Raw genomic sequence first — 23,140 nt, forward strand, 5'->3', positions numbered from 1 at the left:
GTGCTTTTGTAATTTTTTTCAAATCTAGGAATGAAAATAAAAATTGTTTTCCACAACCAGACAAATCCTTTATTTTCTACCTTACTAATATGAATCTTGGAAAACTGAAAAATAGGTTGACATTTTTTATAATTCTTTAGAAAACAAAATATGGAAAATGAAAATTGTTTTCCACACTAAATGTGCATCCAGTCTTTTCTCAACTTTTTGATGCTTTAAACTTCAATCAAATCATTTTTTCGCTATTAATAGACTAATCCATGTTTGTTACTCATAGGCAACCCAGCTTAGGTTTTTTCCCTCATCATACACTATATGAATCAAGGATACTTACGGAGTGTGATCCTGTACATATTAAATGTGTATAAGATATCAATACTCATCAGATGCTCTTCATATATGTGCAAAACACTTCAAAAACCTGCCAGATGCTTCAATAGCATGTCTTGATGTGTCCACAACATATTCTATACTCTTTTTCTTCTGAGACAACATATCCCATTCTTCTTGGGTTTTGACATTTAAATTATATTAGTGCTGCTTTTTTATCATGAATTTAAAACCTTTGAGAGGATTTCCAAGGAATTGTGGATTGTAAAGAAATTCAATACAATTTCGTATAGCATCTTATTCAACTCACAGATTCCAAATCCATTGCTCATATTCATGCTCCCAAACCCTTAAGAAACTAATGTTATTAACATGTAGTGGGACAACTACAAATATTTGTATGACCTCCATTTTTATGTGAAAATTATTTTAACTGCCAATTGCTTAAAGAAATCAAACACAGTATATAACAAGAGATATAACTGATAGAGGACCGTCATCACCACTTAGGCCACTGATTCAACACACTTATTCTAGGCATAGGTTTAGGAGACTAGAATTCATCAGTTAGATAAGAAAGACAGCTTGTATATTTTAGTTAATGGGAGTTTTATTGTGCAATTATGTGCTTTAATTAACTGTAGGGTCCCTATGTACTTGGTAATTGTATGTATTGAGAAGTTTACAGTTTAAATTGAATTCAGAAATTCACTCTATTAACCCACTTCCTTCTCAGTACAAACAACCCCTCTTTCTTCTTCTTCTCTTTTCTTCTTCCTCTCTTCCTCTCTTGCCACTTTCTCTTTCCTTTCTCACTACCGTCTGGCATCAATTTGGTATCAGAGCTCAACATTCAAACCATCACCAGAGTCTTACTACTGCCATGGTAGCCCTGATTCATACCCTGATGCACCAATGATCATCACCAGAATTACAATCACTAGCCCTCATTTTCAAACACCACATCGCCAGAATATTTTTGCGACACCTCCATCACTATCGTCAATGGAACCCCAGAAAAAGCCCCTCCCCAGAATTTCATCGCCATCCAACCACAGTTATGGTCTCACACACCTACCAAAGAATTTCCCACTGCCATCCCTTCAAAATCCACTCCTGCTAGAGTTTTCCTGACTAACTGCCATGACCAACAAGCTGGTATGCCTCTTTGATGTGCCACATCACCAGTAGATCTTTGTGACACCTCCATCACTGTCACGAATAGAAATCCCCAGAAGGCCTCTACTCGACTTCATCACCATCTGACCACACTTGTGGCTCATACACCTGCCAAAGGCTCCCCAGCTGCCACCCTTTCAAAATCCACCTCCTGGCAGAGTTTTCTTGACTAACTGTCACCAACAACAAGCTCACAACCAATTGATCTGCCTATATACCCAGACTATCACCAACAGCACACCCACCCCGTGGGCCGACGACATGATATTTTGGTTGTACTTTATGATATTTTGACTTGTACAGCGAGCTAATGTACTTCCAACATGCCGCCAGCATCATGGAGGAATGTTCAGTACTGCGAACCCAGATTCTGATTTTTAGTCGAATTTTGTGGAGTATTAGCAAAACTTCATTGGATTTCTGCAAGATATTTGTGATTATGCAAAAAATTGAAGATTGGATGAAAGAAATTCAAAATTTCTGCAAGAAATCAGTAAAAAGCACAGGGGAAACTGTAGGATCAGCCGAAATTAAAAGCAAGGGTGCATTTAGGGTACTTACAAAGGTAAGAAAGGCTCATTTTAGATTTGATTAATGACTAGATGATCAGGAATATTAGTAAAATTGCAATAGTTCCAAGTTTCTTCTGTTAAAAAAAAAATGATGATGCCCCATTTCATATGAATTCCTTCGGATAATTATTTACTCACATCCTTGCTCAAGGCATTAGCCACCTGTTTGTTGTATTATATATAGGGCTATGTCAAATCATGTCCATTAAGTTCAGCAGCTCTCTTCTGTGTGTTCATTATCGTGATTTTAGGATTCATATAACTTGTAGTAAAGTTTAGACTCCCCCAGCATCACTGCACTTTATTGCATTTTTTCAGGGCCACTAACAAGACAAAAGGACAACCTCTATTGAACCTGCACAAATTAACACTCAACTTTGTCTGTCCATTTAGACACTCCACAACTCTATAGACCAAAAGATTGAAAATTTTTGCACAAGTTCAAAGTTGTTATATAAGCATCTTATAGTGATCTCAAACAGTCAATTAGGCAACCTAATGGATCTCCATAGGTCAGCTGAGAGTAGTCTTCTGCTCCAGGGTTCCTATAGCTCCCAACAGGATGAATTAAGCTCTTAAATCAACTAGTAAACTTGTTAAACTCTCCATCCTTACAACAATTTAGAGTCATCATTTTATAAGACTGACCATGCAGACTAACATAATCCTACGCATCTCCCACACCCACCTAGGCATGACCAGGAGGATGCTGGAAATATCATTAAGAGGGTCATGGCAGATGTGTGCAACTATAATGAAAAACTAAATCTTAGTGCCTTCTTAGATGGGATAGAGGAGATAAAAAATTAATTTTGAGTGGTATCACTATCCCATGAAATGTGAGGTGGACCAGCTAAGAAATATATGAAAAATGTGCAATAGAACCTCTAGTGCTCATAGGGGCCTCATCTCACTTGATGGGAGATCATGATGTAGATATTAAAAGAACCTTCCCTCTTACTATAGGAATCAACTATTTGGACAATTCTACCATAAATAAGTCTCGACTATTACTAGTTATATGGACCGTTTTGAGAAGCTTCTGCTTTGTAGCTATACTAAGGAAGATTGATGTCACACAATCACAAGGTTTATCAACAGTCTTGAAAAGCATATTAGACAGAGGTTCTGTTGTGTTCTCCTGAGACTCTTGAGATGCCTACAGCCCTTGAGAAGAACCTAAAGACTGCTTCTTATAGAACATCCAATCAGGTGAGTTGGCTACAACAGCTTCAGCATGCTAGAGATGTGTTTACTATAGATTGAATCCAAAAAAGTATGTTGAACTGAATAGGCAGGTTGGATAGCTTTTAGAAAGTGGTTTTGAGAGGCAATGAGGCATGGCTTTAGTTATCGTTCTGTGCCAGCCCTCTTGACCCTAAGAAAGATGAATCTTGGAGGATGTGCATTGGCAATAGAGCCATAAAATGGATTAGCACCAAGTATAGGTTCCCACATCTAGACTTAATAGCATGCTTAATATGCTAGTTGGCTCTAGTTTTGGTACTCTTTAAGATATATTTGTGCAGTGCATTCCAGCAGATTATAACTCTACCAGGAGATGATTTGAAAATTGCATTCAAAGACCAAGAAAGATTGTTAAAATAGGGATTCTACATGGAATTGCCCAAAGGATTAGTAGGATCTGATCAAGGATTGTGAGATTTTACTAGCAAAATAGAATAGATATAAAAATGCATGTATATGTTATTTTTAGTGTTCAAAACCAGGAAAACAATGAGTAGCTTATATGGTAGAGTCCTCGTGTAACAATGAGATCACATGTTGTTGCATAATGAGTTGGAAAAGGAGTAAATATTTACAGAAAAAAGAACAAAAGAAAAAATTTTTAACACAAGTAATCAACAAACAACAATATGACATGAACATCTTATATATACATATATACAAAGCAAACAAATAAAAAAGGCCAAACCATCAAGCCAGCTCATTAAAGATTCATCGTTTTGGTTCATCAATATCACCAAGATAATCATGGGTGGCTCCAACCCATGATTAAATCATGGTCACTATCATCATTATCATCATCAAATGCATTAGAGTATTAAATATATGTTCGTGTCCTCAACCTAATCTTGATATTTAAAGTTTTAACCACTTAATGAACATCAATCTAAAAAAAGATCTTTGAGTCCACAATTTTGTTAATACAGGGCGTACAAAATCACTTCCTAATTAGTTCATTCCTTGTACAAGTTATACAGGCAAAAATCAAGCCTATGATACAAGTAATTTAGTAAAAAAAGTAAATATATATTATACTTTATACTGTAGGATCTTATGATGATCCTATTACAATCCTACCATTCTTATCAATCCTACTATGATCTTACTCTGATCCTACGAATTTGCAGTTTAAAAAAAGAACCAGGAATGTTTTGGCAAAGTAGAATTATCATATGTTCCTCGGCTCCAGATTGCAGCTTTAACAGCTATGGACCAAGGATGGTTTAATAATGCCATTTGGACTTTCGAATGCCTTTAACATCTTTGTGAGGGTTATGACTCATGTCTTGCAGCCACTGAGTAGAAAATTTTCATAGTCTATTTTGATTATATACTAACCTATCAGACTGATGAAGAGCACATTTTCATCAAGGTTTCTGTCAATCTAACAAAAACTGAGTTGTAAGAAATGCAACTTTCTTTTTAAATGAGATTGAGTTTTGATAGGTGGAAGGAGTATAGCTTGTTTAGCAAAGAAGATAGGGTTAGAAGGGGCCAACTTGGTAATGATTTGGAGATTATGCCTTTTTAAAAACAAAAATACAGGATGTAGTGGATGAAAGAAGAGGATTGTAATACCAAATTATTCCATGAAGTGGCCAATGAGAGGAGGAGAAAGAACTAGATTAAGAAGTTGGAAATTATCAGAGGTTATTTATGTCTTTTAGTATTATTATTGTGTTAGTATGTTAATTAGGGAGAGTTAATAAGGGTATTATTATCATTAGAATGTATTTAATTTATATTATAAATAGAAGGAGAGACCAATCTTCAAGTTAGGTCATTCATTTTAATCAAAATCCCAACATGGTATCAAAGCGTGATCCATCCTAAACCCTATTCTTCTCACCCGTCGCTGGGCCGCTGTCCTTCTCAGATCCACCTCCATCTCTCATTATATCACAAAACCAACCATAGAACCCTCCAAAGTCAAACCCCACAAAAACCCCATCACCAGAAAATCTCCCACATGCCGCCACGCGCCAACCAATTGCCAGCAGTGCTAACCCCACACGCCGGCACGTGAGTGAGTTTCCAGCCACCCTTTTCTTCTTTTCTTTTCGTTTTTTTTTTTTCCCTCTGCCATGCTCTGATTCCTTCTCTAGACAATATTATCAAGCTGTTGGGCCTGTTTTTTGCTCAAAAATCCAAAATGTTTCAACCATGCACTTGTGGTACTCCATCAATCTCTGTTTGGGGTTTGTGAAGGCTTCCTTGTGAGCTTCTTGGAGCAATGGAAGTGTTTGTATGTCCATTTCTGAGGCTATGGCAGTGCTATATCAATCAGTGAGCCGTTCACCTCCTTCGTGGTTGTGTCGGTCCTTCACATTCTTCTTGTTTGACATTGGTGTGGCTGCTGGTTTGTGAGTGTTGGGATGGAGTCTATGAATCCCAAAAATCTGTTTCCTACATCGCCGCCACAGATAACGACTCAAAGGTTGGATGGAAAGAACTATGTTCATGGTTTAATGTTGTTCGGGTTTATTTAGCAAAATTAGGAAAATCTAACCACATGCTCCAATCTGATCCTTCTGATTAGAAGAGAAAAGAAGTGGAGGTTCAAGAAGATGCCTTGATTGTTTACCTCTTATGGAATTCGATGGAGCCACAAATTGCACGGATGTGTATGCATTTAGATACGTGCAAGGATATTTGGGATTATGTCAAGCTTCTATACTCTAGTACCATTATGCATATGTATGATTTATCCTAGCAGAACTTTCAATTACAACAAGGAGATGGGAGTATAGCAAATTATTTTGGAGAGATGAAGCGTATTCATGAGAAGTTCAACATCGTACAACCTATAACTGCCGACGTTAATGAGATGCAAAAACAAAGGGACAGTCCTTCGTGTTCTAGTGGGCTTGAGACCCGAGTTTGAGGCAGTCTGGTCCCAGATACTTAGTAGTGTCGAGCTGCCATTATTTGCGATGTTTATTCTCGTGTCCTTCGTGCTTCCTTGTCACAAGCCAAGCTTGTTCAGGGCATTATGCTTGCTTGTGACTGCTTGTCTCGTGCTTTTGGGATGGGTTTCCATCATATAAATACTAGTGTAGGTTTATTTTCTACCAGTTGTTTCTCTATATGCCAAATAAGGCAATATGACTCCTCGGTCACTTTTTTGTTTCCTGATGCCAGGATGAGAATTGCATGTAAAGCTCTTTAGGGGAGGGTGAGTATTCATCAATCTTGTAAAACTCACTAGCTATTGTCAACGTGTTTAGCCTACTTACCTCCTTCGCTAAACACACAATGTTAACGGAGGTGTTGTTAATGAATTACGTTGCTTCAATGTTTATTGCTTTCTTGCCACTACTTTCATAATAGCTTACTGCTTCCACTGATATTTGATTGAATGATAATGAAAGTGTTTCATGGATGAATTTTGGTAAACGATAGGCTGGCTAACACTTGAGTTTGGTCTTCAACGGTGTGCAGTGGATCATTTCGCATTTTATCATCATACTTCATCGGGTAGGATCCTTCTCATTGTTTATATGAATGACATTGTTATTACAAGTGATGATGATGATAAGGTATTCAAAGTCTCAAACTTTTTCTACAGACTAAGTTTCAAACCAAAAATTTGGGACCACTGAAATACTTCTTGGGTATAGAACTATCTAGGTCTCATGTGGGAATTATTTTGTCATAGAAAAAGTATGTTCTTGATCTATTGGATGAAACTGGATTGTTGGGATCTAAACCGACTGATGCACCCACGGATCCTAACAGCAAGTTAGTGTCAGATATGGGTGATTTGTTATCTAATCTTGGACAACACCAAAGACTTGTTGGAAAGTAGAATAATATCACAGTCACTTGGCCGAATATATCGTTTGCAACAAGTGTTGTGAGTCAATTTCTAGATTCTCCGAAGACAATTCATTGGGACGTAGTAATTCGCATCTTGAGATATCTCAAATGTGCACCTAGGAGAGGTCTTTTATACCATGATCAGAGTCACACTTATATCCATGGATATACAAATGCAGATTATGCTGGGTCGCCTTCCGACTTGAGATTCACAACTGGGTATTGTATCTTGGTTGGTGGTAATTGGGCTTCTTGGAAGAGTAAGAAACAAACTGTGGTGGTCAGGTCAAGTGTTGAATCAGAATATAGAGCTATGGCTCACGCTACTTGTGAACTTGTGTGGTTGAAGAACATGTTGGAAGAATTGAGTATTTCGCATTCTCAACCAACGAAGTTGATGTGTGACAATCAAGCTACTCTTCATATCGCCTCCAACCCAGTCTTTCACAAGCAGACGAAGCACAATGAAATTGATTGCCACTTTGCTTAGGAGAAACTTGGGCCGAAGGTCATTACTACCACTTATGTGGAGTCTAATATGCAGCTTGCTGATTTGTTTACCAAAGCATTGGGGGTGCTCATATTAAATTTATTTGAAACAAGCTAGAAGCATATGATATTTATGCTCTAGCTTGAGGGGAAGTGTTAGAGGTTATTTATATCATTTAGTATAATTATTATTACGTGTGTTAATATGTTAATTAGTGAGAGTTAGTAAGGGTATTATTGTAATTAGAATGAGTTTAATTTGTATTATAAATAGAGGGAGAGACCTATCTTCAAGTTATGTCATTCATTTTAGTCAAAATCTCAACAAAAACAAATTAGTGTGGTCTGGTAAAGGATTCAAGACAAATTGGGGAAGTGATAATGGATTTCTATAAAAGGTTGTACATCAAGCAATGTTCAAATAGGTTGGTGATTGAAGGTATAAACTGGAGCCCCATCGATGAAAACCTTGTTATTTAGCTAGAAAGACCTTTTGACATTAAGAGATCAAGGGGGCAGTTTTTGAAATTGGTAGGGGCAAGGCACTAGGACCCGATGGGTTTACCATGGTCTTTTTTCTAGAATAGTTGGTTTACCATGGTTTTTTTCCAAGATAGTTGGGAGGTGATTTGGGAAGATCTAATGGACTTCTTTTGTGAGTTTCATAGAAACAAGGTGGCGGAAAGAATGTCAATGCCACATTTATAGCTCTAGTCCCCGGGAGAGTTTTAAAAGGCTAAAAGACTTACGACCAATTAACCTAGTAACTAGCCTTTACAAAATTCTCACAGAGGTCTTATCTAAAAGGCTTCATGACATATTACGGAGCACAATTACTCTAGAATAGTTTATCTTTATTAAGGATATACAGATTCTAGACGCAATACTGGTGGCTAATGAGGTGGTGGAGGATGTTAGGAGAAGAGGAGGGAGGCATGTTCTATTCAAATTAAATTTTGAAAAAGCATACAACATGGTCAATTGGAGCTTGCTGGATCATATGTTGGCCTTGAAAGGTTTCGGTGAGGTTCAAAGGAAGTGGATTAAAAATGCCTTTCCGCAGTGACAAAGTCAATTATTGTGAATAACTAACCAAAGGAGTGTTTCAAGCCTCAAAGGGCTTAACGCAAAAGGATCCCCTTTCCCCATTTCCTTTTTACCTTAGTTTCCGATGTGCTAAGTAGGATGATAATCCATGCTCAGGGTCTTAATGTCATCCAGGGTCTCAAGGTAGGGAGGAAGTAGGTCATAGTACCCCATCTCTAATTTGTTGATGATACCCCTCTTTTCCGAGAGGATAGTACTCAAAATTTTCGTAGGACTCTTACCCTACTAAAAATCTTTGAGAATATTTTGAGCCTTAAAATTAACATGTAAGAGTGGGGTAGCAAGTACCAATTTAGGTTCAAAAAAGTTATATGGCTTGGCTGACCTAGCAGGTTGCACCATTTTGGAGTGGTGATCGAAATGGCTAGGAAGCTAGGGTTCAGCAGGAGTGGCAATCTTCTCAGATGCAGTTAGGGCTGCGTCTGAGGAGGATACTGCAAAGAGGAATGGGATGGCTGGTATTTTTCTGGCTTTGGACCTAGCCCAAATAACATAAAAAGAAGGTAAATCTTTTTTCAATAAATTGGGCTAATTATTTGACCAGGCCCAACTTTTAGAAAAGTCTGATTTGGGCTCAAAGGGATGTTTTCATCCTTTGGGCTTGATGCAGATAAGCCAAGGTGGTAGTCAAGCTTATGGTTTGGATAACAGTGATCCAGGAACTTCCTTGCTAGAAACCAAAAATGGGCAGGCCCAAGACAATGTTCCTAGAGCCCAGAAGCCGAGTCCTGGGAAGGAGGACAATATACCCTCTAATGGAACACTCCATTGCCAGTCTACAGATTTCCAAGCTATGAGTCGAAGTCAAATTGCTCAAGTTTTGGAACAAACTCAGAATAGCAGCAGAGAAGATTCAACACAAGATCGTGGGGTAAAAAAGCAATAAGTTTTGAAGAGGTTTAAGAAAGTGAATTGGAAAAGAGTAAAAAATTTGAAGGTGCTTTGGGTGAGGGAAATCTGATGTTTTTTTCTCTTAATTTTAACAAATTTGAGGGAAACAAGATTTATGCTCGGAGGCAGCTTGTATGGATGTTGAAATGAGGTAGGTGTTTGAACATGAGAGAGCAAAATCAGGTGAGCCAGTGGCAAAGATACTAAAGAGAGATTCTAAAAAAGGGCTTAGTATGGTGGAAGATTCCCATGCTAAGGAGGTTGGGTGTAGCAAAGGGGCGAGTGAATAAAAAGAGGAAAAGAAATGGGGGTCTTTTCAGATTGAGAAAGTGATGATATTAGTAAGTTTTACTGGTGGGGGGCTGTTCTTGGATGAGATTCGAGAACAATATGGGTACGCTTCAGATTCTTGTGAAGCGATAGGAGATTTATCTTATATCCATCCACCCCGTCAGAAGGATTTGAGGGAGTTTCTATTTTTGATAATGCTGGTCTGGTCAACAATTTACAGTGAAGCGATGGAATTTTGCCTACACCCGTGGAGGAGGTTCCTAAGGAGGATTTAGAATCTCAAGATTTTTTTGGCTAAATGGGCTTAAAGTTGACTAATTGTGGAGGAAATGAAGTGCGCACGGATGGTGGCAAAAGTTGAAAGTTGAGGGGGCCTAGGGAATAAGCAAATTTGAAGAACCTCAGTAAATTATGATGGGAAGGAGTTGAAAAGGGGTTTCCTTGGTTACCATTGTCTATTGTTATGTAAAAAGGGGTTTGTCTAGTGTTTTTTTGTTTTTGTTTTTTCATTCTTCTTTTTCTTTGGGAGTTGTATTTTCTTTTTTTGAGGGTGGACACCTTGTCCCCACACATTGTACCTCCCTTTCTTTCTATATATATAGCTTCTTTTTTTAATCAATAAAAAAAAAAAATTGGAGTGGCCTCTGACTTATTTGGGTCTTCTGCTTGGCAGTTATCCCAACCATACTTTGTTTTAGGAACCTTTGGTGGAGAGAGAGTAGGGAGTAGATTTGGGTGATGGAAAAGGGCTTACTTATCATTAGGAGGCTGCATTACTCTTACAAATGCTGTTCTTTCTAACAAACCTGTATATTTTCTTCGACGTTTCAAAATTCTAGCTAGGGTAACAAGATAGATCATCTAGTTAGCTGGATAGGATTAAGTCTAAAGGGGGTTGGGGTCTTGGGCATGTTGCGTTTAAATACATCTCGCTAGTTGGAAAATGGCATTGGAGGTTCAATCCCTTTGGCACACAGTAATCTATACTATATAGAAGAGTACAAATAGTGCAAATCATTTTGTGGACAAAAATATCCTTATCTTTTAAAAGAAAGACTAAAAACTCCTTATCTTTTAAAAGAAAGACTAAAACTCCTAAAAGATATAACTGTAAATCAATTTGTGAAGAAAAGTATCCTTATTTTTTAAAATAAATTTCTATAAGATACGCATTCCTAAAGGAGGTCATTTCTATATTATATATAAAAGTATGGATGTTGTCATTTTATTGACAAAAGTATAAAATAAGATTGAATATTCTTAAAAGAAGTAAATTTCTATAATACATATAAAAAGTAAATTCAATCAAAATTAAATAAAATTACATTTAGAATATCTAAAAGTTAATGTTTGAACTTTAAAGAAAAAACATGTCATTCGGTTAAAAAAGAAAATAAATTAAAATTATATAAAGATATCCATCTATACACACACACACACACACACACACACTAATAGTAGAGTAATACAAGTATGAAGTAAATCATTTTGTATAAAAATTCTCCCTATATTTTAAAAGCCATACAACAGGCAAGGAAAGGGCGGCCAGCGCACAAAGCTCTCACATATGCGGGCTCTAGGGAAGGGGCGGACCACGATAGGTCTATAGTACGCAGTCTTACCATTGCATTTTTGCAAGAGGCTGTTTCCATGCCTCGAACCCGTGACCTGGTCACATAGTGACAACCCTACCGTTGTGCCTAGGCTCCCCTTCCTTAAAAGTAATAAAAAACATTCCCACAAGAAAATGAATTCAATCAAAATGAGATAAATTAAACTAACATTATGCATATGTATATATAAACACACACATCTATATCTATACTTTAATAATAGATTAATAAAAATACAAATAAAGTAAACCATTTTGTAGCAAATGTATCTTTATATTCAATCAAAATTAGATAAAATTATATTTTTAAAATCTATTTTAGATATGTTATAGTTTAAAACCAAAAAAGAAACTCTAAATAGCAAGAAAAAAACAATTAGCAATGTACATAGATGTCATATACAAAAGTTTAATGTGTAATTAAATTTGTAGACAAAAATATTATTATCCTTTTAGAAGCAAAACAAGTGTTCATAAAAAAATCAAATTGAAAAACATTAGATAAATCTACATTTAAAATTTAAATTTTCAATAGGTCAAGAAACACAAGATTTATACCTAAAATACATTTTATTCAAAAACTAAAATAAATGCAATGGTATTACAAATGTTAAATAAAATGTGCAGCCACAAATAAAATAGCTAAATACCTCTTCTGCGTTCTAAAATTATTGTTAAGTGTCTAACATCCTTTCAATAAATAATAATAAAATTTCTAAAAGACAAATTTAGAAATGAAACTGTATACCTAGAAGTATAAACCCTGCAAAAAATTAATTTTAAATTTGTTTAAAATTTAAAACAATCATTAATTGACATTAAGTTAAAAAAAAAAAATAACAATGATGAAGATTTTAGGTAGCAAATCATGATTTAGAAATAACAAGGTTATTAATATTTTCAGGGAAAGAAATCACATATTTAGATTTTCATAAAATAAAAATAATGAAAAATCTACTTACTAATTTCTATCTATAATATTAAGCAAATATTAAAATTCAATATTTCTCAAAATTTTAATTAGAATATTCACGTCATATCATATCTAATTATTTTTTAAGATTTTTCCTATCCCTATATTTACATGACATCATAATATCATCTCATTTGATGTTTGTATGTTCTAATTTTAAATATATATATATTAATTTTTATAAATAACTTTCAATATTCGCGCTTATATTTGTAAACTAGATTATGACAAAAAATATTATTAATTCGTTTTGAGAATATATTTAAAATTTATTTAAAACTTTTAATATATTTTATACAATATTATCCACATGCAATCACATGTAATGCACGTGACATATTTACCAGTTAGAAGTACATATGGTATGCATCAGAATGGGTCGGATCCTAGAGTAAATGGCTTCACTTTTCGTAAGTCCTTGGAAATTCATTTCTCATACAGTCCATGCATTCATCTTCTTACTTGTTTCTAGGTTGTAATGGGAATAGCATTTGTTTTTGGGAAGATGCCTGGGCGCGTGAGGTTCCATTGGAGTCTTTAGTCCCCATCTTTTTAGATTGTCTTGGTTAACTACTTCCCCAATTATTTATTTATACACTTTATGAGGTGGGGTGCTCACTCTTTTGGGATTTTCACTTTTTCAAGATTCTTAATGAGAGAGATGTTGATGATTTAACCATTTTGTTGAGTATTGAAATTTTTTTCTCCCATGTTGAGAGATAATTGAAGGATTTGGGTAGGGGATTCCTCTGGTTCTTTTTCCACTAAATCTTTTTTTTCTCAACTACACTCAAGTCCTTGCACTTTACCTTTGAATAATTTTATATGGAAGGCAAGGATTCCTTTCAAAAATCAGAGGTTTCATGTGAACTCTGGTCCTTTATTGGCCAAATACCAATGATTTGTTATAGAGGAGGAGGCCTCACAAAGCTATAAGCCCAAATATTTGTCTTATGTGCCATGACTCTAATGAAACTATCGAGCATTTGTTCCTTCATTGCCAGATGGCTAAGGGGCTTCAAGGGTTATGTCGTTTTCAGTCTTTGGTGAGGTTGTGGTCTTCCCACAAACAGTTGAAGCCTTCTTAAAAGTGTGTTATATAGGCTTCGAAAGAAGAAAGGAAGGGATGCTTCTTTGGAAATGCACTATCTTTGCTATCTTTTGGACTCTTTGGACAAAACGGAATGCAAGGATTTTTAATGGCAAATCAACATAATCTTGTCTTCTAGGAGATAGAGCGATTTTCCTTGCATCATTTTGGGCTCATTCTTTTGGTTCGAGGATTACTTTGTCCAATCTTTAGAGGAATTGGAGGGGAGCTTTATTGTAGTCTCTTTTTTTTTTTTTTTTTTTTTTTTTGTTTCTTTAGTTTTTTTAGGAGGATCTATTTTCCTCCACCTCTTGCAAATTCTTCTCTCTTTTGTTAATGAAGTTCTTTTTCTGTTTAAGAAAAAATATAAATATGCAACTTACCATAACCTTTCTTGTTTTTGTGGTTTATGTGCAAAGTATAACAACTGAATCTAATACAATTACAGCCATTAGGGAATGACTTGAGCCTAGGACTATTTCTCATGTTTGTAACCTTTCACAGCTTAGTTATATTCTATAAGCGGTTCATAGGGGTTTGAAACTATTATCGCTCTCATCACTAATTGTCGTAATGGGAATATCATTTACACATTTAGCATTTTAGCTACAAGAGTCTTTAAAGAAATTAAGCAGATAGCTGAAGCACTATACTTAGGGATCCATACCTTAGTAAAGTGCTTGAGGTTGCTTGTCATGCCTTCTAGGTATGTATATGAGTAGACTTTCTCATCCATAACTTATCTTTATTTATGTAGATTTGCGGAGGATGGCAAATACCATGAGCTTTGATTTACAACAGCAAAGATCCTCCTCTCTTCTGAGGTTCTCAAATCTAATCCTTCTCTGCAATCATTGTATCTTTTCCCCAAAATTTGGGTTGGATGGATCATTGGGTGCTTGCTGTTTTTTGGGGGGTCATTCATTGAAATGGGTTCTTCCACCCCCCAATCTACAATATATTTTGGACAAATGGGTAGTATGAGTCTTCTCTCCAATGCGAAGAGGTTGCGGAGGATTGGGGAGGGTGTTTGATCTACAATTTTTTAATTAATTTGATAAATATGAAATTTGGCACAGATGAATTTTTCTTACATTTTTTTAGAATTTTAAATTTTTTAAAAATTACATATTTAGATGTTTAAGATTTACCAAACATTTTATACTTTTCACTATTTAAAGGGTTCAATCAATCAATTAAGCTCTTGGTCAGATCAAAACATTCAAAGCCTAATTCAGCATTCAACACCCACTAACACTGCTCCTTTATCACCAGATGTTCATATTTCTAAGCCTGCAACATCTTTTCGCCCATCACATCCATGGGTTGCATGCTGAAGTTTAGATGCTTGGGCTTGAAAAAAATCAGTGGAGTTGGCCGTGCCCCATCATTTTAAGATTTCCACTCTTCACAATGCATGTAGCAGGTCTTTCTTTTCTTCTAGCCGCTGCGCAGGGGTGGGGGGCATAGGCTCTCATTCTTGGGTCATCCATTTTTTGGTAATCTAAATGAAAGAGAGTTTAATGAACTCACCACCTTGCTTATGATTCTAGATTTTTTCGTTCTTTCAACAGCGATGACAATAGAGTTTGAGAGGGGGGATTCTTCATGTATCTTTTCTACTAAATCCCATTTTCTTCAGCTGTTAAAAACTCAATCCCACATTCATTTTCCTTGGAGCCACATCATTTGGAAGGCTAAAGTTTTGTTTAAGATATGGATGTTCATTTGGACATTGTGTCTCTTTCTTAATACACATGATGTGTTAATAGTACAGAATACTGCATAAGGCTCTCTTTCCTAATTTGTGCTCCATGTGTCATGGATCAAATGAAACAAATGCACCTTATCCTTCATTATTGAGTCACAAACAATCTTTGAAGTGCTCTTCTATCATGGTGGCTCCTCAAGTCATGGGAGATTTCTTGCAAGAGGGCTATCAAGGCTTTGACAAATCAAAAAGGGAAGGGCTTTATGGATATGCATGGTTTTCGCAACTTTGCGGACTCTTTGGATCAAGAGCAATTCAAGAATCTTCAAGGATTGCACAACCTCCCCTCGTTTGTTATAGGATAGAGTTGTATTTCTTGCCACTTTTTTGGCTCATTCGCTTGGTTTTTTATGGGGAATGTCACTGCCTGATGGACAAAGGGATTGGAGGGCAGCACTTCTGTAATTGTTTTTTTAACTTTTCTTTTGTTTCTTTGGAGGAAAACTTGTTCTCCTCCCATTGTATTTTTTTCTATTAATATATTTATTCTTATCCCGAAAAAAAAAAAAAAAATTAGTAGTCACATTTAAATTTCATTCAATCTAGCTCCTTCAATATATTGATTGACTCAATCGGATTATAATGCTCCTAGCAAAAGATGAAATCTCTACATGACAGGAGAAAAAAAAAAAATAGACATAATGATCCATTCACTTCCAGAGAAGATATAATAATCCAAATTATCCAACGTACATATTTGGAGTTCGAAGAAGAACACGTGAGGGCCAGGTCTCAACTTCCAAATAAAGATACAAAAAAGTGCACATGCACACACGTGCACGCGCGCACACAAAGAATGCATGCATGCACACATGTGACTTCAATGGAATTTAATTGTAGTTTCACTGTCAATTAGCACAGCATATGTCTAATTCAAAAACTCTAAAAGCTCTCCAAACACACTTTAATCCAATAATCTGAACAACTAAAACCTCTCCAAACAAGCTTAATAACTCAGTTATTTCAACAGTGAGTTTTAGTGTTGTCTTTTCGCTTGATAGGCATACAAGCACACCATAGTCCACAGAATTATGATTGAAACAAATTAGTTTGGCGATGAAGTTACATTCATGTCCGTGCATGGTGTCACGAGCCGACTATTTCACACCTTAGTGAAAGGACCATGCAACACTAGCTAAACCCCTCTTGTTTAACTAGCCAACCTATCGTTTACCACAATTCATTCACAAAACACTTTCATTATCATTCAAGCAAACATCAACGGAAGCAGTAAGCAACTTATGAAAGCAGTGGCAAGTAAGCAGTAAACATTGAAGCAACGCAATTCATTAACAACACCTCCGTTAACATTGTGTGTCTAGCGAGGGAGGCAAGTAGGCTAAACACGTTAACAATAGCTAGTGAATTTAACAAGTTGATGAACACTCACCCTCTCCTAAAGAGCTTTCTATGCTATTCTCACTCTGGCACTAGGAAACATAAAAGTGACCGAGGAGTCATATTGCCTTATTTGGCATAAAGAGAAACAACTGGAATAAACCTACACTAGTATTTACATGATGGAAACTCCTCTCAAATGCACGAGACAAGCGGTCACAGGCAAGAATAATGCCATGAACAAGCTCAGCTCATGACGCTCCCCTACTTATGCAGTCGACGTCCTCGTAGACTTTGACGCTAGGTACACTTCAACTTTGTCCATGAACAGTTGCATATCTTTCACAGAAACCTAGCTGATTTCTTCGTCACCAAGGCATTTCCATTTCACTAAGAACTCTTGCTGCTTCTTCCTTGAGGATGTGAACTCTCTGTCTGCAAGGATGTCCTCAACTTCACGCCTGTCAGGTTGCACTATCTTCAATTTTGCTCTTGTTGACTGACTTCTGCTCGGATCTTCAGTGTCGGCGTTGAACGGCTTGAGGCAGCTGACGTGAAACACATGATGCACTTTTATCCAACCAGGAGGGTCAATTCTGTAAGAGGCCTTCCCGACTTTGGCCAAGATGGGGACTGGTCCTTCATATTTACGAAGTAGTCTACTATCTCGTCCTCATAGTGACCTGATATGTTTAGGATTGAGCTTAACAAGCACCAAGTCTCCTACGTTGAAGTGTTGTGGTCTTCTCCCATGATCTACCCACTTCTTCATCTGCTTAGAAGCTTTCTCCAGGTAGGCTCGGGCAGTCCCAGCATTCTGTCTCCATTCTCTGGTGAAGATGTACGCCTTAGGACTCTTTCCTCTATACGGCTCATCCACTGTGTGAGGTAACAGCGACTGCTAGCCTATAACAAGCTCAAAATGGCTCTTGTTGGTTGTTGGGCTCATTTGGGCATTGAAACATAACTGAGCCACATCAAGTAGTTGCACCCACTTCTTCTAGTTGGCATTGACAAAATAGCGCAAGTACTCTTCCAGTAGCCCGTTGGATCTCTTCGTCTGTTTGTCTATCTGTGGATGGTAACTTGAAGAGATGTCAAGATGTGAACTGAGGATTCTGAAAAGTTATGTCCAGAAGTTGCTGATGAATCTTAAGTCTCGGTCACTAATAACATCTTGGGGAACACCCCAATACTTCACAACATTCTTAAAGAATAATCGTGCCATCTCCTCTGCCGAACAATACTTTGGTGCGAGTACAAACATACCATACTTCAAAAACTTGTCTATAACCACAAGTATAGACCCTGCATCTCCCACTCTGGGTAGGTTGGTGACGAAGTCCAACGAGACACTTGCCCACAGTTTGGATGGTACTAGTAAGGGCTCCAGAAGCCCTGCAATCGTCCTCCGCTCCACCTTGGCTTGTTGGCAAGTGAGACAAGTTCAGGTATAGTCAACAACATCATCCCTGCATGTGCGGCCAATAATACTCCTACTTCTATAAAGCTAAAGTGCGTTGGCATCTTGGATGTCCGGCCCACATGGTATCATGACACTCTCTCAAGAGTGTCTTCCTCATATCACCAACTCATGGCACAAAGAGCCGACTACCATGGATCATAGCAATCCGTCTTCCACCCAAAACTGACGTCCTTTCCCCTCCTCAGTCAACTTCATGAGATTCTACGCAACTGGAACTTTGGCTAAATTCACTTTGATGCGCTCCCGCATCATCGTGGTAACAATGCTCACAGTCAAGGGTGTTACCATCCGCAAGGCCGCTAGCTCGACCTTCCTACTCAGTGCATCAACGACTTGGTTCAGGCACCCTGCCTTGTGCTCAAAGGAGAAATCAAATTTTGTCAAGAACTCCTGCCATCGGCCCTGCTTGAGCTTCAACTTCGGTTGTGTGGCTAACACCTAAGTTATCCATTTTCACCACAAACCTTGACCCAAGTAAGTAATGTCACCACATGCGGAGACAATGTATCACTGCTAGCATCTCCTTCTCTTGAATTGTGTACTTCCACTCCGCTTCACTAAGCTTACAGGTCTCATACGCAACAAGATGTCCCTCCTGTAACAAGACTCCTCCAAGGGCGAAATCTGACGCATCTGTTTGCACCTCGAAAGGTTTCATAACATTCGGAAGAGCAAGTACCAGATCTCTCATCATGGCACCCTTCAAGTCATCAAAGGCCCCCTGGCACTTCTCTGTCCAGTTCGACCCCTAACCCTTCTTCAGTAGTTCTGTCATAAAAGCAATTCTCCTTGAGTACACCCCTCTACAAACTTGCTGTAATAGTTGGCAAGGCCAAGAAAGGAACGCAGCTACTTCACTGTCATTGGGATCTTCCATTCTTGAATCGCCCTTACCTATCCATATCCATCCTAATATAACCTCACTCAATCATATGACCAAGGAATTTGATGCTCCGCTGAGCAAAAGAGCACTTCTCTTTCTTCTTATACAAATTGTTCCCCTTCAGCCTGTAGAACACCTTCCATAGATGCTCTTTATATTCCTTCAGAGTTAAACTATAGACACCAATATCATCCAGGTACACCATGACAAACTTGTCAAGGTACTCACGAAATACTTTATTCATCAAGGTAAAGAATGTTGCAGGCGCATTCGTCAACCCGAATGGCATCACCAAGAATTCATATGCCCTATACCGCGTCACACAAGTTGTCTTCGACTCATCCCCATCAGCAACCCTTACCTAATAGTAGCATGACCTCCAATCAATTTAGTTAAGTTCTTGGAATGACTCGGCTGATCCAACAGATTGGCAATTAACGGAATAGGATACTTGTCACGCACTATCACCTTGTTGAGTGCACAGTAGTCTACACACATTCACATGCCCCCATCATGTTTCCTCTGAAACAACACCGGTGCTCCGAACGGTGCTTTGGAAGGGCGAATATACCCCGCTTCCAACAACTCATCAAGTTGTTTTCTTAACTTAGCTAGCTCTGAAGGCGCCATCCGATATGGCCCCTTAGCAGGTGGTTCTACTCCTGAAAACAACTCGATATCATTCTCCACACCCCATCGTGGAGGCAAGTAATGAGGCAACTTATCCGACATTACCTACTTGTACTCATCCAACACAGCTTGGATGGTCGTAGGTCATAGCCACCAGCTCTTGGCCTACTTCTTCATCTACCACCACCGTGGCTAGATATGTCTACTTACCCTTTCTCAACCCCTTCTTGAGTTGCATGGCTGAAAGGAACTTCTCATCGTCTCCTATCTTTGCAACAGCTTGCACCATGCATGGGTGATCTCCCATCAAACACAGGGAACCAGCAGAAGGCATCAGCACTGCCTTCGTCCCCCTCAAAAATTCCATTTCCAAAATGACTTGAAAGTCATCCAATGGCACCGCTGTGAAATTCGCATGACTTACCCACTGTTGAAGCTTCACAGTTACTTGCTTGGCTACTCCCAAAGTGGGTTGGGCTACAAGATTTACTGCTTTCATGTGTTCTGTATCCTTCTCCAAGGATACGTTGAGTCTCCTTGCTTCTGCCCGTGAAACAAAATTATAAGTAACCCCGGTATCCACCATAGCGCACGTACTCTTCCTATTCATCCTCAAGTCCACAAACATCAGTCCTTTTGTTTGTGTAATTTTTTGTGCTTTCGCTTGCTTTTCCAATGTGTTCACCAGCCACATTGCACCCATCCTTGGGGTTCCTCCTCTTCCCCATCACTTTACACTATCTGCGCCGCTGTGGAAGCTTGTAAAGCATAAAGTGCTGCCCTGTGAGGGCACTCAAAAACTCTATGAGGATCTCGACACAAGTAACACGAAATTTTACTCTTTCCATTGGGTGTATTGAACCCTTGAGATGATGAAGCTTATTTTGAAATTGATGCTTTATAGTCAGCTCCCCCACTTTTGGGTTTACCCTATTTGAAAGACTTCTTGAAAAACTTTCCGTTATTTCCCCCTATGTCAAACTCTTTGGACAAAGCGATAGTATCACCAACGTAGTCAGTCAAGCACTCCGCGATAGCTTGTGCAGTAGACAAGTCTTGAACTCTTTGCCTATGAAGCTCTATTCTTGCCCACGGTTTCAACCCCTCAAGAAAATAGAACAGCTTGTCCTTTTTCGACATGTCCCTAATATCCAACATCAAAGCAAAAAATTGTTTCATGTATTCCCTAATTGACCCAATATGCTTCAGGTCTCTTGGCCTTTTCCTAGCATTATACTCAACATTCCCAGGAAAGAATTTAGCCATGAGCTCTCTCTTCAAGTTTGCCCAACAATTCACAACACAATGTCCATTTTCAATTTCATTGTACTTAGTACGTCACCACAGTTTGGCGTCACCAACCAAATAGATGGTCGCAGTATCTACTTTCACCTATTCTGAATCCGTCCTCATAGCACGAAAGTATTGCTCCATATCAAACAAGAAGTTCTCTAACTCCTTGACATCATGGGCACCCCCAAACGTCCTGAGTTCTGGTACCCTGGTCTTGCTAAACCCCGGAGTGTTAAGAGTTTCCCCTAGCAAAAACCACCAAATTCATCTTTGCAGCCAAACAGCTATTTGAGCTTGCAAGGTTTCCATAGTATGGTGAAAATCCTTTGACATTTCACCTATCAAACTTGCTTGATGCTTTTGTGATCCCACCACTTGATCAACAAGTTCCCTCAATTGGGCCATCTCCGTAGCCACATTACTAGTTGTTGTCTTAGCCTGTGCTTCCAGCACACTAATTATCTCTGCATTGGTTGGCATGGTCATTTACCAGAACTTTACCAATCCCACAACGAAGGCAACTAAATTCACATAGCAACTAACAGACCTCTGATACCAGGTGTCACGGGCCGACTATTTCACACCTTTGTGAAAGGACCATGCGGCGCTAGCTAAACCCTTCTAGTTTAACTAGCCAACCTATCGTTTACCACAATTCATCCACAAAACACTTTCATTATCATTCAAGCAAATATCAACCGAAGCAGTAAGCAACTTATGAAAGCAGTGGCAAATAAGCAGTAAACATTGAAGCAACGCAATTCATTAGAGTGACGGAGGAGTCATATTGCCCTTTTTAGCATATGGAGAAACTACTACTAGAAAATAAACCTATACTAGTATTTAAATGATGGAAACTCATCCCAAAAGCATGAGACAAGCGGTCACAGGCAAGCATAATGCCCTTAACAAGCTCAGCTCATGACGCATGGACATGTTAAACAATAAAATTTTAAGGAAAATATATTCTAAAAAAAAATATAACAAACACAAGTTAAGCATCTAAAAATAATGCCAGTACATGTCCTACATACGCCGTGATGACAATTACAGTGGCAATGTTTGGTAACAGTGATCAATTACAATATGAGCAATTAAATCACCTTCATTCTTCAGAATTTTCAAGACAATCCACGAGGGATTTGAAATCATCGAACGAGTTAACCCAAAGGTTCTTGAATCCACCTTTTTCCATTTTGTGGTGTCGACGTGAGCTACAAACCATCAAACATAACCTCAACTCGACAAGCAAGAAAGGAAACAACCAAAAAAAAAAATATTCAACTTATCAAAGATACCATTCATCTCCTGGTATGTTCGAGGTTGCAGTTCTCCTTCCACCAAAGAGTGGCTAAATCTCTGCGACACAAAATCAATACTCGTCTGGGAAGTGTTATAAGGTGTTTGAAGAAATGCCTCCGAGGAACTAAAACGTAAAATGTATGATTAATGTTGTCTTAGAGGGAAACCTGTAATCGTGTTAGGGCTTTGAGGCGAGATAATAAGGCATTGCCTTTGGTGGATATCGCCATAGAACCGAGGGAGTCATGAGCGGAAAGGCGAGGCTGTTGATGATGATCGTGTTCTGGGAGATTCAAGCATGAGCGCGCGCGTCGTAGGCTCGGAGCCGCCTCTCGCCTTAAACGGACTAGACATCGTTACTAGACATCGTTGAAGTGACATTAATCTCTACTACATGCGAGTCAGGTGCAACGAATTACATTTTATTTGTCATAAAAAATAATAATATAAGTAATATAAAAAGTAAAAAAAATTATATTATACCTTCTTAGCTTTAATGTTGTTGAGCACTTAAAATGTGCCTCACAATTTATTTTGTATACATGCAATGTAAGAGGGGTAATGATCAAAATAGTTGAATGAAAATATTACCATAGGAAATTGCAAAAATGAAAATCAACTAAGAATAGAAAGATGGGATAGAAAAATTTTATAAGATGTTGAACCAGCAATGAGTAGAAGGTTGGATAAAGATGTCATATCATTTCTATAACAACTATTTAATTTATAACTACCAATATTAATGATTTTCTTTTTAATAATATCTTCTCTTTCGGATTACATTCATACATATTTTCACCAATTATGTTTTGAAAAATAGTTGACATTCCAAAATT

The 23,140-nt window shown here is 37.8% G+C and overlaps 1 protein-coding gene across 4 annotated transcripts in view; it reads right to left on the reverse strand.

Moving 5' to 3' along the window:
- The window catches only part of LOC131166879 (uncharacterized), a 65,325-nt gene extending 42,625 nt beyond the window's left edge, over nt 1-22,700 (reverse strand). For 2 of the 4 annotated variants that reach the window (XM_058125515.1, XM_058125499.1), the window contains exons 1-3: nt 22,472-22,683; nt 22,301-22,385; nt 22,106-22,216 (exon numbers count right to left, since the gene is read on the reverse strand). In XM_058125515.1, coding sequence (XP_057981498.1) covers nt 22,106-22,216; nt 22,301-22,385; nt 22,472-22,534 — 259 coding nt within the window. In that variant the 5' untranslated portion in view covers nt 22,535-22,683. Of the gene's footprint in view, nt 1-22,105; nt 22,217-22,300; nt 22,386-22,471 lie in introns of all 4 variants that reach the window. The other 2 variants (XM_058125507.1, XM_058125523.1) reach the window with 2 other exon arrangements.
- Between the last annotated feature and the right edge of the window lie 440 nt (nt 22,701-23,140).

The sequence above is a fragment of the Malania oleifera genome, chromosome 1 (genome assembly GCF_029873635.1).
Source record: "Malania oleifera isolate guangnan ecotype guangnan chromosome 1, ASM2987363v1, whole genome shotgun sequence".
Classification (NCBI taxonomy): domain Eukaryota; kingdom Viridiplantae; phylum Streptophyta; class Magnoliopsida; order Santalales; family Ximeniaceae; genus Malania; species Malania oleifera.